The sequence below is a fragment of the Myotis davidii genome, unplaced genomic scaffold (genome assembly GCF_000327345.1).
Source record: "Myotis davidii unplaced genomic scaffold, ASM32734v1 scaffold749, whole genome shotgun sequence".
Lineage (NCBI taxonomy): Eukaryota > Metazoa > Chordata > Mammalia > Chiroptera > Vespertilionidae > Myotis > Myotis davidii.
The window spans coordinates 680,551-700,057 of record NW_006300030.1 but is presented as its reverse complement, the minus strand read 5'-3'; the positions used below and the strand labels follow the sequence as shown (position 1 = coordinate 700,057).

General features: G+C 45.3%; 1 protein-coding gene across 1 annotated transcript in view; it reads right to left on the bottom strand.

The window, feature by feature from the left end:
• CAMK1D (calcium/calmodulin dependent protein kinase ID) overlaps positions 1–19,507 on the bottom strand; it is a 387,416-nt gene that overhangs the window by 21,681 nt on the left and 346,228 nt on the right. The window contains exon 6 of the mRNA XM_015572046.1: positions 8,431–8,506. Coding sequence (XP_015427532.1) covers positions 8,431–8,506 — 76 coding nt within the window. The remainder of the gene's footprint in view (positions 1–8,430; positions 8,507–19,507) is intronic.

The window sequence follows — 19,507 nt, the reverse complement described above, 5'->3', positions numbered from 1 at the left end:
CACCCACACACACCACCCCCATGACCACACATCCTGACCTACACTTGTACCTGCTAACGAAGGCGGGAAGAGCGATGCGGCCTCTGACCACTGTCTTGTGTGCTGTGTTGTGACTGTGAGGACAGAATGGACTGGAGACCTGCGTTTAAGCTTTAATCTTTGTGCTCCAACATTTCCAAGCTTGAGCCTAGAAGACTTCAGTTCTGGGACTAGCTAAAGATTTTCAGAGAACATTTACTCAAAGGCATATTTATGAAGAAAGAGTAATTTTTATGCAATTAGCCCAAGGCACCAGGGCACTGAATAACAAACCTCTCTATGCACTGCCAACTAGATAAGCCACCAAAAGGCCAGTCCAGGAGTAGAGTCTCAGAAAAATGTTCACAAAATCAGTAAGATGTGAGCGTTCCTCTTTTGGAAACTAGAATCTGATCAATACACAACTCTGGGCAGCACCATTTGGCACTTGGTTGTATTCAAGTGTTTAATCACTGTCTGGGGCCTGTGCCAAGGAATCAGCATTTTCATCTGACTCTGGATTATAATACAGATTTTTAAAAATAATAAAGCAAAGCCTTTTAAGCTAATAAGTCTCTGGTACTTAGTTGCAAGGCCCACTTCTTGAGCAAAACAGGTTTCAACATGTTACTCAGATTTTTAGACCAAAGGGACCAATGAGACCTGAATCATTACAAAAATGTCATCCAATCATGTCAGCAACCTATATGTCTGAGTAGGTGCACTGCAGAGCTTTCTTCTTGCAAACTGGGAAGTGATCAGGGAATGGTTCCCACATGAAAACCATGTGCAGGTGATGTCAGCTAAGGCTGCTGCTGAGCTGCCATGGGTAACTGCCCCATGCCAGCCCTTGAGATCTGGACAGGGCTTTCAAAGCTGAGAATGAGTAAGCAGATCAAGGAAAGATCTAGAAGAGAAAGGAAAGACTATTGGAGGAGCAAAAGGAAACACATCCTTTAGGAGGTTTATACACAATTGGAGCTGAAGGCTACGAGCCAGGCAGGGGGTGGAAGAAGACCAAACACTTCCCCAAGTGTGAGAAGCAGCATACCTCCTTCTCAGAGCAAAATAGTTAAAACCAAATTCTGCACATGGTACAGGGTTGGACTAGACAATACATTGTTCAAACCAGCTGTATGTGATCCATGGCCCCACTTCCAAGTGTATAACTTTTATAATCTTGCATTAGCCACATGGACCGCACCTCTGGGAATTCTGGGGGATGGCACAGAGGTGTCCGACTCCTCCTGTGGGTGAGACATGCCTGAAGGAAGTTTGGACAAGACCACTTTCAGCTCTGCTCACGCTACCAGTGGCACAGCGGGCACAGCCGGGGGAGGAGGAGGAGAAGTGAGGAGAGCGTCCAACCACCAGGAATGCTGTGTCAGGAAAAACACAGCAAACTTTCAGCAGCTAAAATTATTCTCACAAGTAATGTATTTCATACCGAAGCCACGAAGGGTGCCGATATCCAGCCTGGAGATGAATAACATGAGCCCTACCTGGTGATTCCGAACTGGGCAGATTTCCAATTCGACCTGTGCATCTAGACCAGGGGTGGGCAAACTTTTTCACTCGAGGGCCACAATGGGTTCTTAAACTGGACCGGAGGGCCGGAACAAAAGCATGGATGGAGTGTTTGTGTGAACTAATATAAATTCAAAGTAAACATCATTACATAAAAGGGTACGGTCTTTTTTTTTTTTTAGTTTTATTCATTTCAAATGGGCCGGATCCAGCCCGCGGGCTGTAGTTTGCCCACGGCTGATCTAGACGTTGCTTTCTTGATTGTTGGGCTCTTCCTCTCTCCCTCCCTCCCCCACAAGCTTCCTTCCTTTCTTCTCTCCCCGTCTCCCTCTGTCTGTCATGAGCTGATTGGTAAGCATTTCAGAGTCTGTGCAGAACAACACCTGCATTTGGGAAATGCCTTGGCACCTCCATCCCATTGACCTTGGCCTTCAATTGTTTTCACTTGTCCCCTGGCTCCATTTACTGTCCCACATGCATTTCTGAGGATGACCAGAGGCAAGCCCTTAGAGCAGTGGTTCTCAACCTTCTGGCCCTTTAAATAGAGTTTCTCATGTTGTGACCCCCAACCATAAAATTATTTTTGTTGCTACTTCATAACTGTAATTTTGCTACTGTTATGAATCATAATGTAAATATCTGATATGCAGGATGGTCTTAGGCGACCCCTGTGAAAGGGTCGTTCGACAGCCAAAGGGATCACGACCCACAGGTTGAGGACCGCTGCCTTAGAGCATGGCTAGCAAAGCAGATGCCAGAAGGCTGTCTAGCCCAGCTCATGCGCTTCTGGTCCACCCTTCCTAAGTCCTCCCACCACCTCCAGCATTTCCTGACTCGCTGGTGTAAAGTGAAACTTTTCCCCTTCCCACCTCCATCTCTGCTCACAAATCTAACTCAGACTAAGTGGTGTGAACTCATGACTTGCTGCTGTACTTCCTGGTGAGCCGGCCCTTCCCCTCTGTGCACTTTTTGGGTCTTTTCACTCTCTACGCACTACTTCTCTTCTGCCTCTATGTGCTGCCGTACATCCCAGAGGGTACACATTTAAAAAATAATAAGGCCTCTTTTGATTCTTATGATGGCTCAGTATGGCACTAGTGAATTAACAATCTGATAATTCAGAGAATTCTATTTTCCCCATCACCAAGTTTTAGATACCAAATGTTCAAATTGGATCAAATCTTCCAAGCTATATTTTAAAAATCAGGTTTCAGATGGATTGGTACACCTTTTCTCAAACACAGCAAGCGCGTCATATCCTTACATAATTGGGTCTTGAAGGGTAAGCTATCAATCTCCTGCACAATGGCTTTGCAAGATAGTCCTTCGAGACTCAGATCACGGTCACCTCTTGAACAGCCCTTCTCCAAGCCGGGCAGGGTTCACGGCCCTGCCCTGGGAGCTCTCCCAGCCCTTCCCTCCCATCTCAGTGACAGCTAGCAAGACTGGATGTAACTTATGTGTTTACTGACTGTCGCCTCCAGCAGACAGTGAGCTGCTCCAAGGCCAGGAGGTAATGAATCCATCCCTGCAGCTCCATCATATTACCCGACACATATTAGGCTCAATACATGTCAGTTATGTGAGTGAATGTCAGTCCCCTGCCTTCCCTTCTCCAGGATAAATATTCTGAAGCAGTTAGCTGCTACTAGACGGCAGCTTCCAGGAGATGAGGCTGGGATGAATGCAGGAGAGCAGAAGGGGTGAAATGCTTCCGTCCAGGCTGAAGCTGTACCATTCAGAGTATAAAAGTGATGCAGGTGAGATAGCTCCTTCCTGCTTCTCCCTCCAGGTGCCCTCTCTACCCCAGGGCCTTTGCAAAGACAAAGTCACAAGTATTGGTGGATTTCACCTTCCCTGAAGTCACTGGCAGGAAGGTGCTCCTACCATCATCTAAACTGCAGACTTTCTTTATCTCAATTGCACAGCTTGTAAAATTCCCTCCATCACCACTGTGCATAGCTCTGCACCCACTTTGTGAAACCAAAGAGTACTTTATGTTAGACTATTTCCAAACAGGTTATAGGTGAACCAAGCAGAGGAGAGAGGATCACAGGCCACGAACGAAGCTGAAAGCTGGCCAAGAAGGACTTGTGTCTGAGACTGACGCTAAGAAAGGCAGTGAGCCACCACAGGGCCCACTCAGTACAGAATGCAGAGGGCGATCAGGCACCTTTCTGAAAACCCTTTCTGAAAGCAGCCACATGGAAATGCAGTCAGTGAAATCGAATCAGTAAACGTAGAATTATAATGCTGCCGAAATAAACAAGATGAAGCTAGAATAAGGAAAAGTGGGGTGCTGGCTGGACTTTAGGCAGGAAAGGAGCAGGCAGGGGTGGGGAGGGGGTAAGAACTGATCAGCTGCAGCCACTCTGATGAGCCGAAAGGAGGAGCTGTGTCCATGGACAGTAATGCCCTTTGGGGAGAAGGGTGACCTGAGACAACTACAGGCCCCCTGGAAACTGCTGAGGCATCGACTCCACTGCTTTGATTCCTTGTTCTTAAGGGAAACTTCTGGTTTTAATTTGCTTTCTCACGGAATGTTTCCTATCAAGGAAAATTGTGAGGGTGATGACATGCATCTTCAATCACCTCACAGGACACAAATCTTGTTATGATTTAGTGAACTGACACTCTGATTTCAAATCTCTTTTGAGTTTGGCTAGTTTGAATCAATTCACTATGAGCGTCTAAGGAAAATGAATAATTTAGTTTCTAAACTTCTAAAGCCGATGTCCAGACCACGGGCCCATGCAGCCTGAATGAGGCATGTGTCCCACTTGGCAACGCTTATGAATATAGTGAGATGGTTGCTGCCTGTGGCAATGCCAGATAACTGTTCTTATTAGTGGTAACACTCCTCATACCAGTGGTAGTAACGACCATCATAATACCCAGGCTTGGTTATTTCCTGGGGCTTGGTCATCACGCCACCTTCTCTCCTACTGAAGCTGGGGTCCTGTCCTACTCCAGGGACATATTTATCTATATAAAAGCCTAAGTGACCATTGCAACTGAACAGACGACCCAACAGGCTGCGTGGGGCAACCAGGCCAGCTGGGGGGGTGGCAGTTGGGGGCAACCAGGCTGGCGGAGGAGGGGGCGGGCGGCAGTTAGGGGTGATCAGGCTGGCGGGGGGGAAGTTAGGGACGATCTGGCAGGCAGGCAGGTGAGTGGTTAGGAGTCAGTGGTCCAGGATTGTGAGAGAGATGTCTGACTGCCGGTTTAGACACCTAAACCGGCAGTCGGACATCCCCCAAGGGGTCCCGGATTGGAGAGGGTGCAGGCTGGGCTGAGGGTCCCGCCCACCCCACATGAATTTCATGCACCGGGGCTCTAGTATATCTATAAAAAGGCAGCTGTCAATGTGTTAAAGTAAAGGTGACTACCTTGGTGAAGGCCATCCTTTGTCTCAGAAAATGGACATAGCATGGAGATCAGGCATTCTCAGTTCCACTCTTAAAAAAAACTAATTATTCTGTGTATACTGGCCAATCAGTGTTTATGTGACCTAGTTTTAAAAACTGAACAATATAGGAAGCCAGTCAAAAAATAAGGGGCTACCCTAGTATTTTGCCTGGAGCTTCTTTTGGGCACACAGGTCTAGGTCACAGCATGGGTAAGTGCCCTCACCACCCATGGCAAGTATACTCTGACCATCCAGCCTGCCCAACACTCTAATGCCTAATCTCCTCAGGATCTTCCTCAGTGTTTGTATCAGCAAAAGTCCGCTGCATTTCTCCATAGCGTGTTGTATTCCTGAGCATAATTTAGGCAAGTGATCATTAAATTCTCCCCTTGGAGTTGTGAGAAGAAAGCAGCCTGTGAGCAATCACATAATCAAGTTTGGTCAACGAAATGCTAATCTCATTTTGAGTGGGGACATTCATTTCCTTGGAACTTGTCTTGGCTGAGCCAACCCCGTCAGACTGGACACCAGCATGCTCACCAGGGTGTCCAGCCACTCCACCCTCAGCCCTTCCCAGTAGCTTGAGCTCCGCAGGCAGAGATGTTTTTGCACGTCCTGATCCCCACAGGGGATTCCTGGCAGGACAAGGACCCATCACATGTGCTTTAAAAAACGAGTCCCCCAGATAGGAAAGATATTTCTTCTCCCAAATGATGGATAGTATAGAAATGAGAGTGGAGATCAATAGAGAACCAATTCATCAAGTCGCTGCACTGGCAAAATGAGGAATGTTTGCATGGCATATGGAGAGGAGAAAATTTGGTGCCATGGTCTGTCCCAGCCCCCTTTGCTGCAATCTCATATCTCAGCCTGTCAAATGAAAATGCCTCCAAAAACCCTGCAGGGGCTCACCTCTCCATCACAGGTGATGGGAAGAATGAAGAGCTTGGCAGGGAGCCCCATGGGATGCCTGGCTTCCCTGGGGTGGTGAGTGCTGGTCACTCTTCAATGAAGGATGGGAATGGGGAGTCCGGGCACAGTGGGTCAGTGGGAAGTAGTAAGAGTCTGAGGCCGATACCTATGAGTTCTAACTTCTAACATTTAGTCAACTCAGAGCCAGCTTTGTGCCCAGAACACCGACCACCTTTTTCAGGACATTTACATCAGCCTTTGAACGTATCTCAGGCACCTGTTCCTGTGCCTGCGTCTCTCCCTGGTCAGAATGCTCTCTTCTCTCCTCTTTGCTTCTGATAGTTTTCTCCAGCCTCTACACATACCTGGGATGGTGCCTCCTCCTTCCTGAATGTCCCTGTCCTCAATGGTGCTTCACCCCAGGAACGTCTACAGCTGTACACGGGCCTCCCTGCATGTCACTTAATCTGCTCATGGAATTTCTTGTCCCACCATATACCTTGTTAGTACTTTGATGAGAGGCATCGTGCCTTTGTTATCTTGCTATCTTTAGCACCTAGCACAGTGCCTGGAACAGAAAAGGCACTCAAGACATGGTAGTTGTTGACACTGATAATGATATATTCGAGACTAGTGGCTCTTCAAGCATAGCCATATTCTGTAGCAATTATATCCAGGATATGGCCTATCACTCAAGGATCTGAACACCTTGGAAGGTACAACTGAGGCATCCAAACTCCATTCATTCTCTGCTTGAGAGGCTCAGGGCTCTGGAAGGCAGCAAGACAAACAGAAGCCCAGGCTGCCATTTCAATTCTGACGCAGTCATGAAATCAACCTGAGACGAAGCCCTGGAGCGAAGCTAGTAATGACCAAGTAACTGGCAAGTTTATATTTAAAATAGAAATAATGAAATACAGTTTTTCTTTGCTTAATGCTAGACTTGAATCCAGTCAAATAATTTATCGTATACATATAAGGATTTGGATGCAGAACTGTTCAAATCATACCCAGACCCATACTCCAGTATCTCTTCCCTAGACCTCTGACCTCCACGTGTGCATACACTAGTCCACGGATATCTCAATGGGGTCTCAAGTTTAACATGCCCCAAATGAAATGCTTAATCTCACTTGCCCCCTAAACTGGTTCCTCCACCACCCCCTGTTCTTTTATCTTAGTCGTCTACAAAAGCTTCCCAGCTGAATGTATGCTATAGAAAGATCATTTTCTTCTCAGGTAATGAGGCACGTGTGTGTGTGTGTGTGTGTGTGTGTGTGTTCCCAGCATTCCTTGAGGATGCCACAGACTGTCAGACCTTTCTTTGATCATAGTCCTCTACTGATCGCAGTCTTTCACTGTGCAGTGGGCTCTGTCTGCTAGGAAATGTTCCCTTTCTTGGGGACAATGAGGAGAAAGAGTTAATTTTCTATCAATTACAGAAACTAGTTAACCTAAACCCATCATAAGTATGTTTAATAATAAGTGTTGGAAAAATAAATTGTAACTTAAAAATAACTTTATAGTAGACTTAAGCACAATAAAACATAACAATAAAAAACAAAATTGATCATCATGAAGTAACTGCAATGAGCCTATGACCTCAGACTGCATTTCCTAGAGAGTGGCAATAAGTGAGCTGAGAAGAAATGAGGAATCCAAAGGCTACATTTTGGTTTCCATCACATTTTTTCTCATTGTGATTTCGTTTAGGGACACCCTGATATTTTCATAGTGATGTGCATCCCCAGAAAGCCAAGGTGGAACATGAAAGGATGTCCAGTATCAGTAGCTATAACAGAAATGCAAATCAAAGCTACATGAGGTGCTACTTTGCACCTATGAGGATGGCTATTATCAGCAAGTGGAAAACAACAAGTGCTGACAAGGATGTGGAGAAATTGGGACACTTGTGCATTGCTGTTGGGGATGTAACATGGTTGTGCTGCTTTGAGAAATAGTAATTTTTTCCTCAAAAAGGTAAACATAGAATTACCATATGATGAAACCCTCCACTTCTGGGTATACAAGTACACCCAAAAGCATTGAAAGCAATACTAATACAGATATCTGTACACTTGTGTTTACTGTATAGCAATGTTATGAATGGATAAGTGAAATGTAGTATATACACAACATGGAATGTTATTCAGCCTCAAAAAGAAGTTCTGACATATGCTACAACATGGCTAAACCTTGAGGACATTATTCTAAGTGAAATAAGCCAGACACAGAAGGAAAAATACTGTGTGATTCCACTTACATGAGGAACCTAGAATACATAGTTATATCCCTTGAGGCAAAAAGTAGAATTGTGGTTGCCACAGGGGTGTTTGGGGGCGGGGGGAGGATAGGGAGTTATTGTTTCATGAGGATAGAGTTTCAATTTGGGAAGATGAAGAAGTTCTGGAGTTGGATGGTGGTGATGATTGTACAAAAATATGAATATACTTAACTGCTGAACTGCATTCTTAAAGTGGTTAAATAGTACATTTTGTTTATGCCAATTTTGCCACAATTTAAAAAAAGGGAAAAAAGAAGCCTAAATGGCAAGCAATACTTACAAGATATAGGCAATCACTCCGATGGACCAGCAGTCAACAGCTTTGCTGTAAGGTTTCTGTGCGAGGACCTCGGGAGCTGTGAAATCAGAGACACAAGCCGGGCAAGTTAAATGTCTGACACATGACATTTTTTAGATTTGTTTTTTTTTTTCTTTTTCAGTCTTCTCCTTGGGCTGAGCTATATGTGATTCTAAAAGTGAGTAGACGTGTATGACCTGTTTTATTTGTTGGTTTTTCTAACAAGAAAAAAAGAAGAAGGCATGAGCGTGTGTGTGTGTGTGTGTGTGTGTGTGTGTGTGTGTGACTATAGATTATCAATCAAATGCAATCAATCAATCAATACTTAATAGGTGACTATTTTATGTGAGTGCTGGGCTAGGCACTGCAGTTCAGACCAAATAGAGCCAGAAAAGGTATGTTCTGTTTAGGGCCTGGATGTGACCTCCCCTCAAATCAGTTCAATTCAAGGAGGCACTTCTGGCCCCCACGTAGGTCTTTTTGGGTTTTGGAAACCCTGCATCAGACCTGCTCTTAGTTCATTCTCTAAGATTTTGGGTGGGTTATCTGTCAGTATCGTCATTTCATTTTCTTGTTGGTGAAGCGGGGAAGGTGCTATTTCATTTCTCTTCCTTGGTTCTAACCCACTGTTCATCCGGAGTCACCCACCCACAGGCTGGGCTAATTGTGCACTTTCCCCACACTTCCTGTTCTGAGCCCTGTGGCACAGCCCAGTACTGAAGACCCACCCAGTGTCTCGCATACGTATCTGTGCAAAAAGTAAGTAAATACAAGAAAAGACAGTAAATCTTCACAAGCAAAATCTTCTTTTTATCTAATTGAGGTGTCTCCAGCGTAGACTTTCCCAAAAAATTAAGAGGGTAGAAAAACCAAAATTGCTTGAGCTTAAAAGGCACTCATCCTGGGCTGAATTGTGTCCTCTATGGATCTGACCTTGGCGGGACCAACTTAACTATCTTTACCACCATGTTCCTACGTTACAGGTGGGGGCTCAGAGGGACTGAGAGGCCAGCATGTCCCAAAGCACCCAGTAGGAGAGCGGGCAACACACCTCCTTCCTCTCAGAGGGCCCTGGCCTGACTAAGCGCCTTCCATGACAGGCCTCAAGCTAGTCATTCATAAACATTTCCTACTGTGAGCCTGTCAGCAGCTCTAACAATTACTCTTATCTGCCCCTGACAGAGAGAAAAAAGAGGCCTCAGAGAAGTTCATTTTCTGATGCTACACAGTAGCTATGAACCCATCAGTCTCACCCTGTCCCGGTTCTTTCCGCCTGGATGCACTGATTGCTAAGGTCAGAGTTTCTTCAGTCTGTAGGAAAAATCCTGTGCAGAGAAACTAACAGCAAAATCCTCTTTCATTCTGTTGAAGATAAATCTTCCTGAGAATGAACAGGGAAGCAGACAAGCAACTGTGGAGTGTTTCTAGTTATGATGGTAAGGAATGCAATCCACAGGTAATCCCCAAATCTAATTTCAGGTTTCAGCCCCAATTTCTTCAGACTTCCGATCAGACTATTTGTTTATAACAAGAGCAAAACAGATAAATGCGTACATTCTTTCCTTGCAGTGTTCACTCTGAACACAGTAGCAAAAGGAGAAATGAGACTATAAAGAAAAGGAAGCTTGCAAACTGGAGAAGTGGCCCTCAGATAATTGGGAGCTGGCTGCATCACTACTTCCTTTTCCCCGTAACTGTTAAGAGCACATTTCTCAGACACTTCTATTACAGCGGCTGACAAAAGGGAGTCATTCCTCCAGTAAATGTCTTGCTGATTTAGGAGGTTTGCTCTCTCTCAGCTGATGCTCTGGTCTGAGTGGCCACACGGGCCCAGATGGTGGGAAGTGACTGGATCTCTGCAAGGGGCACATGTCTGAGCCTCCGGGGCCTTCCTCGTGGCCTGATAAAAAGTTCAAAAGAGTCAGAGAAGGCTCACGGGAGAACGTCGGACCCACCTTCACCTCCTGGCAGAGCTGAGACAGAGCCAAGCTGACGTCTGCAGGGCTCTTTGGGGAGAAGGAGGGCCAGCCTGGCCCAGACACCCCACAGAACAGATGTCAGAGTGAAGAGGCACGAGGAAGTTTGCACAAGATTTCAAGCACAGATCACGCCATGTACCAGGTGCCACAGCCGACAGGAAGGTGGAGAAGGAAGCTATCAGCACCCGGGACAGCTGATCCCATAGTTAATGAGCAAAGATTGGGCCCACCCCCTGAGCCACGATGTGCAGAGGGGAAAAAAGACATGGCCCCTGCAAACCAGGTCTTGATCCAAGGAGGAGCTAATGCTGTGTTCTCTCCAGTGGTCCTTCTTCACAGTTCCCAGTGCTGTGGGGGTGGCAGGGATGATTCTTTAAAAGAACATCCCCCCCCTTGTCTTCCTCCTGGCTACCATCTATTATTCAGAAACCCAAAGAACAAAGGACACGGTTTTCTTCCAGAAGCCCACACGTCCAGGAGGAACGCAGCATTTCACCTACTTTGGCAGATTGTGCCTTTAGAGAGCTGTGTGGGGCACTGCACAGACCTGAAAAGCAAGTGGCTGATTTTTATGGACCCAAATGTCACTTGAGATGTTAAGATTCTTGAGGGAGCAGATGACACATTCTTTTCAAAATATGGGACTTTGTTTAAATGTTAAAGTTCATAACATCAAATATGTGGTTTTTGTTTTTTTTTTTAAAAGATATCTGGATCTTTCTCAGATGCTTCTATTATGGCAATTGACAAAAGAGGCCACTGACAAAATGATGTCAGGGTCAGTACATGGATATTAGGGGAAAGCTCTATATTATTAACAAATATTAGAGTCACATATTCGGGTGGAAGTCTGTGTCCATGTGCCAAACTTCTTGTTCTTTTGAGTGTTGTGTTTTATCTGGATTATATAAACAATAAACTAGAAATATTTTTTTTAACTAATTAGCGGCAAGTGAACCACTTGTCTTCTGGTGAGGTCTTAATTGCACTGGAAATGCAGAGGGTGAAGCAGGAAGTATAATATAATGACAAAACAGAAAAAGCCAATTGCTTTGGAAATATTATTTTCACCAACTTAAAATGTTTTAAAAATTGCATCACAGCACACATACAAATCTAATTTTACTTGTGATTCAGGAACCAAATTTTCTTTGGGACATTGTTTGAACAAGCCTACTATGTCACTTTAAGTAGCTACTTTTCATCTCATAGTAATTCTTGGAAAAAAAATTTTTTTCAGGCAACATTCAAATCCGACAATCTGATATGGTGACTGAGTCATAAGGAACTCCTGAGAGGAGCCAGGCTATTTTCTCTCCTGCTCTGTGTTCTGTAGTTGGTTCCGTTATTTCCCCAGGTGTCTAATTCACCAGGTGTTGGCCCATCTCCTACCATTTTCTTGATCCCTTCCCATAGCATGTCCCACTTGGAGAGTCTACTTCTCACTCTGATCTTTTTAGATCAGATCTGATCTTTAGTTTCCACTTTAAGAACCAGCTAAACTCCTTTATATTGTGTGATCCATCTTACACTATTGGCAGGACTCCTGCTGTAATTCTTAAAAGTCATAGCATCCAATTTATAAACTTTCAGAAGACAAATGAGCTCCCAGGCTGAGGAGGCCCAGAACACAGCCCATCCGGAGCCTTGTAAAGTGATAAGCATTCTCTGAGCCCCGCCACAGTTCCACCTCTGTCCCAACGCTGCCTGCAGGTGCCGCAGAACTTCTTAATCAAGAAGAAACAATTTTCTCTTCTAATTGTACCCAGCAGAATTCTTGTGTAGTAGGAGGTTGGCAATGACTCTCGCCATCCCCACACCTTCTAATAGAAGGAAGCTTTTAATTAAATAACTTAATTGGAGCTATGGACAAAGAGAGTAGTCATTAAAAGGCACTGTGGCTGGTTTGCATTGCCCTCAGCCCCAAGGCAGAGCAGGAAAGGGCTTGGGCTCCTCGCACATCCATGGCAGAAGGAAAAGACTCTTGTAGAGAGGGCACACAGAGATTCCTTGAGTGCGTTTCAAGGCCCAATCCCTGGGGGCTGTCAGTGTCCAACAACCTCCTCCTTCTCCTCCTCCTCCTTCTTTTTTTGGTTAATCCTCACCTGAGGATATTTTTCCATTGATTTTTAGGGAGAGTGGAAGAGAGATGAAAAGACAGAGAAACATCGATGTTGCCTCTAACACCTGCCCCCAACCAGGGCCCAGCCAGGGAGGAGCGTGCGACTGAGGTACGTGCCCTGGACTAGAATCGATCCCAGGATCCTTCGGTCCACAGTCCAGTGCTCTATCAGTTGAGCCAAACCAGCTAGGGCAGGTCCCACCTTCTGATTATCCCTTAAGCTTGGCCAAAGACAGCATTTTAGAGGAGGAGAAAGTAGCGCTGGGGTGGAGGCAGCTCTACCTGGGTTGAGCAGGGCAGTTGGGTTCCCAGGTCCATTGAGAAAAATCCTATAATACACTAGCCTTGCTGTAAGCTTCTCCTATACCTTATGCATCCATTCACTGCTGTGTGAACCTCATTGTCAAATGAGGTTCACACATTGTGTTTGTTCAACAAATGGTTATTCAGCTGAACCCAAACTACTCAACACACACACAGCTATTTCTATAAGAAAACATTTTCCAAATTCCATACAAGTGATTTACAAATAAACTTAGCTGCCTCAAATATTTGTAGGGAGTAGGTACAGGAAAAAAAAATAAGAGAGAGGGCAACAAATTAATTTTGGAATTCAACTGTCAATTGGGAAGTGCCTGTATTAGGTATAAAATCAATCACTAAATACCTGTCCTTAAGCAAATGATTTTTGATATGAATTTGGGGATTAAAGAGACAGAATTAGCCCCAGTGCTCTGTGTGCAGATACGTTTGACATTCATGCTGCTCTCCATAAAACCTTTTAACAGGATCTCAGAATTTTTAGTTTTAGGGTTAAAGGGCAGAAAAGATACTTTGTTAAATGATCTCTTAAAACCTCCTCCCTGGTCAAATCTCAGGGGCCATTAATTCAGTGTTCTTGGCTATTCCTGATAGGCACAGCATCATATTGGCTTATTTTGTTTATACCAGGAAATAGAAGTGAATCTCCACGGAAACCATGCAGCCTCATAAGAACGTTCCACCAGCGGAAGCTACCCATGGACAGAGGTGGTCCTTCTCAGCCTCAGGCTTAACTCACACTCTTCAGTGAAACAGCAGGTTTAAAATATAAAATAATGGCATTTACTGCTGTGAGACTCACCACCTACTTACAGTGGAAAATTCCACTTGATAGGAAATGTGTTCTGTAAACTAAGTTGAAATATACTGATTTAGAGCAAGACTTCCTGGTAAAGGGAAAGATATCAGCGATTACAAAAAGAAAATTAAAAATTTCAGAAACCTTTCATCTTGTTTTTAAAAACAATTAAATCACCTGTTTTCCTTACTGAATGAGAGGAAATGGCTTAATGAAATCGAACTGGAAAAAAGGAGAGTGGCTATCTTGGAGGGGTGAAGGTGGGGCCACAATCATGCATCCTCAGGCTCTTACAGTGGAAAGTAAGTGGTGGACCTCTCAAGGCAGCCTGAAGAGCAGGTGCTGCTGAGAGACGAGGAGATTGAGATCCCCCCCACCCCCCCGCTCCCAAACTCAGAAGCTCATGTTCAAGGCAATTTGTTCTCCTCTATGGATGTTTGAGTACCACTCCTCTCAGTACTTCAAAGATAACCACTTCCTGTGGGCATGGGACAGAGACACAATTTCCAGGGTGGCAGGAGAAGCCCTCGGTGCCAGAAAATGAAACAATGGCCCCGAGGTGGTGTTTCTCCCTCTACGCCATCATTTAATGGGTTGGGGCCCATGTCAGGCAATGCGATTGTGGGGTGAAGAAGGCAGACCTGATCCCTGCATCCATGGCACTGCTGTCTGGGCACTCCATGCAGAAACAAGCTGCGGGAGTAATCCCGCCTCCACTGCTTCCTGAGGACAGTGATCAGGCAGAGACAGATAAGATCATAGCAAGTTTGAAGAGGTGTGATTGCTTTTTAAGCTTAACTCACTCTAAATAAAACTCTGAAGATATCCAAGGAAGTAATATGTTACCTCCAACAGTCAAATGATAGAGACAGTGCAAATGGAAAGAATGGGAAAGATGCGCGGCGGGGGGGGGGGCGGGGGTGTGTGTGGGGGAGCACATTGCTGTGGCTAGTGGAGCTGTGAAAATATGCCTCATGTATTCTAATAATAAAGTAGCAGGTGTAAAGATGAAGCAGTAGGGGGGATATGAAGGATCATTGCAGAATTAAATGTGAGGTAAAGATGTGAAATTTAGGTTACATTCACTTAAAACAACTTTAGTTGCCTGGATTTAAGAAGTTTTAAACAGTTAGGCACATTGCCTTCTCAGTGAAGGAAACCTAGGATCCATCACTTACTATATATGTGACTTGACCAAGTCATTTAATCTCTCTAAACCTCCAGTTTGCTCATCTGTAAAAGGGAACATTAATAGAGCCCAACTTTTAAACTTATTATGTGGCACACAACAAGTTATAGATATCATTAGTGGTAGTTATTATGTAAGGAAGAAAAGTTGGTAAAACCATAGAAGCAAAAGTTATTGTCTAGAAATAAGGATGGATAGGTAGATCCTTGAAATCATTTGTTTTTTTCTCTTGATTCTAACTCAAAATAGTGAAGTGATTCATAAGTTAAGGTGTTTCACCCTTTTGATTAAAGCCTTCAGAAGTCAGGACTGAGCTCAGCCCACGTGCGATGGAAGGACAGGGCGGGAGAACTTGAATCTGATTTGGAAGGAGCCTTAGAACCCCCGACATACGCCTCCTGTCTAGCTGGTCCCTTTGTTCATTTGATTATTGATCTTTCTGCTCACTTAGTCACCAACCTGTCTACACAGTCCTCATTCTATCCAGGCACCATTCTGGACACTGCAGCTCAGGAACCGCCTGCTCCTCATGCTGACAGACAATGCTTTGGAAACAGGACAATTTGTCATAATATTAGAGATTCCTGTGATGGCCGTGGAACTCTGGCTTGCCATGGCACCTTCATGGAGCTGCATTTATTGAGGCAAGAGGGAGACTATTCCTTCCATATTTTCTCTCCAGGGCCCTCTGTACCCTCGCCTCCCCACCCCCCACCCCCCAGCCCTCACCCCACACTCTCTTACCTCCAGGCCAGGTGTCATCAAGATTACCTTGTCCATCACCCTGAGTTCCCTCCCATCCTTTCAGTAGCTATAAGGATGCAATTCCCAGCTCTAACCAATCTTGTTTTCATTGGCCCCAGTTATAATTCTTTTTTAAAGGGAGATTAGAGAAAATTGTTCCAGAAGACTACTTATAAAAATGGGCATATTCTAATTTTTTCCCTCAGTCTTTGGAGTGTGTAAAACTCCTGCCATCTCCCCCTCCTGCTGAGATAGAGCTGAGCAGACTCCAAGGTTAACAGCAGCTCTGTCTTTGAAGGAGGTTCTGTCTTCCAAATGGGTTTAAAAGGTCCAACCTGCCATGCAGCCGATGATGTGAGCAAGAAGAGGCTGGCACAGGCGACTTGCTGGCCCATGGCTTAGTCTAAGGTTCATCTGTTTCTCTTGCTGCCTGGCCTCGCCTCCCCAAAGAGGCCAAGGAGAAAGGCCTTTGACTCCGACTTCATGCATGTCACAGTGGGGTGGAAGGCCTCAGAGACGGAAATCAGTCATGGCCAGAGGGAGTAAAGGCTTCTTTCAATATCATGGCTTTTCCCAAGTGGCTCATGAATGATCCCAACCCTTAGGGGCTGGATTCAAGTTCTCCTCTGCCAGGCAGGCTGGTAAGTGTGATGGGGTCTTCACAGGAGGAGCCTGGCAGAGAAGCAGGTGCCTAGCGGGAGCCTGAACTTCCGTGAGAGTGCCTTAACACCCTAAGACTGTCCATGGATGGAGGGCATCACCTCTGTCACCTCAGCCAGCACTGACTCAGAGGGCAGAATTACGGCCTGGTCTGTGCCAGTGGACCTCGGAGAGCTCATTCGCTTCCTACACCTCAGTTTCTTGTCTTAAAGGGCACCTGCACTTTTGTTCTGGAGTCAGGCCTTTGTGGAAAAGAGCTCAAATGAAGCTGTGCTTCCCCTCGTGCTGAGGAATGTCACCACGGATTGTGTCCGGGGCTAGACAGTTGGATCCTAGACAGTGTCCTGTCCCTGCGGAGTATCCACAGGGGGTGAGAAGGAACAGCTCTACCTCGCTGTGGCCTGTTCTCACAGGGTAAATAAAGTTCTTAAGATCAAGGAAAATAAAATTCAGGCATACATTTCAGAGAATTGGGTGTCGGTAAGAACCTCATTATAAAAAGGCGGTAATATTGAATGTGCTTAGTCAGATCTACTTCCTGTCAATAGTAGAGTTTTCAGCAGCAGGGATATTACAAATAAATAAAAACCAGATCAATGAGAGCATCTTAAAAAGGTGTTAGTTCACTTGGGCTTAGGATATTGTAATCCACATTCTGGCGAACAGAAATACAGCTGAATCACAGGATCACTCCTTGCCTGTGGTTTACTTTCAACCCAAAGTTAAAAGTGGAAGTTTCTTGATAGCTCTGCTCTCTTTCGCATCCTGCCCTTAGAGTTGTAATGCACTAAAAATGCTTCACAAAAGAGCAGCTCACTCTGATCTTCCTGGTAGCTCTTGAATTTTACCACAGGCATGAAAGGTCCCCATTAAAGCACCATCCTGGTTTATTGTTACCACTCTGATCGGAGCTGGATTACTATTCAAATGCTGCCAAAGCCAAACTGTGGCTGGAGGGTGGGGAGTGAGGCTACGGAATGGGAAGGGAGTGGAAAATGGGAGGGCGGTCGTGTGTGAAAGTGTGGGAGAGACCTGGAATTCAGTGGGATGAGGAAAGAGAATGTTCTGAGTAAGGCGTTTCAGAGCAACGTGGCAACATAGAATCCTGAGACCATCTTTACGGGTTTTCCCATGATTTAACCTCCGCCTTAACTGCTGTGACCACAATGGGAGGACTGCTTTGCACTTAAGCCCCTCCTAGCTTCTGAAATCTGATAAGAAGCTACACTTCAAAACTATGAAGACAGGCAGAGTATTCCAATATTTTGGTTTTTAATCACTAAAAGAAAAATAAAAGAGTAAGTTACAAAAAATACTGCATTTCCTCCTCTCCATCATAACAAAATGTTTAGAAACTATGAGACTCCATCCCAATATCAAAGATTTCGAGGGGAGCTTTAAGAAATTCTAGAAAGATGAGAAATGCTTTAGAAGTGTTAGGAGTGAGTGAGTGGGACTGGCTGTGTGGAGTGGGGGCTCCTCCAAGGCAGGGTGGTTTACTTTGCTCACACTCTGATAGTGAGCTGTCCCCATCCATGCTCACTGTGTCAAGGGTAATAAAAGCAGCAGGATCTACACATTCCCGCTCTCCCCCCGACCCCACCCCACCCCGCTTAGAGGCCGTCCCCTCTAACAAATGGGGCCTGGTTACAGCACGGTGTGATAAAGTGAGGCTGGCTGTCACTGAGAAGCTGCAGAGAGAGGAGAGAAAATTCTTATCTGAGTCTTCCGCCCACCTGTCTGTGCCCTGTATGCCAATTTGTCAGTTATATAAAATCTTGTTTCAACACTAACAGTCTGAGAGAATGAGAACAATGATGTAATGCTTATGGCCGGGTACTGCAATGTGATATTTAAGTGAACGAATGAAAATCAAGTTCTGTGGGGGAAAACAGCTACACAGAAGAGTGAGTGAGGGTTAAAGGGAACAGAGGCACCATGGAAAACGACGAGAGGAACTGCCCTGACCTAGGTTGCTGAAGAGGATGGAAATGGGTGGTGTCAATCAATGTAATCCACGTGTTCTTGTCTATTCTGAGTGAAGACGGGAACAAAGACAGGCAATATCACTCAGTAAGGCTCTATGAAAACAGAAAGTGTCATGTAACTCAAACACAGGACAAAGCCGTGAAAGCCTGCGTGCCCCAGCCTCCTCCCCCTTTTCCAAGTGCAGTTTTGGTTCCTGAATCTCCTCGCTGGTGAGAGAACAGGCTCGCCTGCCGCTGGCGAGACACTTTGTCACTTAATCTATAGGCAAAGGCTTCTTTTAAAATACCTTAATTTTCTTTCTGAAAACAGGAGAACTAGACCCACAGAATCTGAGGAATCATGTGAGTGTGCAAATAGCAGTATCAAAAAATTAGTCAACAGGCTTTCCTCAACCAAATAGGAGTAGGTGTGTCTTTCGTCTCATAATTACTTGACTAAAAGGGTGCTTTCTGTTTCTATTCAGGGATTCAGGAGGTCCCATTGGATGTTTTAATTAGTGTTTTCAGAGCAGTAACTTTCCTAACATTCTTAGCTCTGCCTCTCTCCCTTACTAGTGACACAGAGGGGAATGTTCTACCCAACTCAATTACACGGATCTAAATCCAGGTCAATACCATAGCGATGGTCACCATGCTATCCTGATGAGCTGATTTCCACCAGGTGGCCCCATCATTGCCCCCGCCCCCCAAATTATCTCCGAGTACTTAGGCATGCCCTCTCTCCAAGCCCAATGAGCCTGTTCATTTCTCCCAGACCATACAAGAATCATAACTCAGGCCTTCGTTCTCCTGCTGGCCTGCATCTGTCACTCTCCTCATCTTCCCCTAATTTCTACCCTTCCTTCAAATCCTGCTTCTGCCCCGGCTTTCCCCTTTGTTCCAGCCCTTGCTGATCTATCTCACCTGTATCTGGGATGTTGCTTCTAACGCCAGCCGTGGGCAAACAACGGCCCGCGGGCTGGATCCGGCATGTTTGAAATGAATAAAACTAAAAAAAAAAGACCGTACCCTTTTATGTAATGATGTTTACTTTGAATTTATATTAGTTCACACAAACACTCCATCCATGCTTTTGTTCCGGCCCTCCGGTCCAGTTTAAGAACCCATTGTGGCCCTCGAGTCAAAAAGTTTGCCCACCCCTGTAACTATGTCAGTGATTTGACACTGGAAACATGCTTGTGTGGATCTGTGTTGCCCACTTGCCATCCTCCAGTAGAGGAGCTCTCGGTGCTGCCTGTGGTAGAAACTCAACACTTA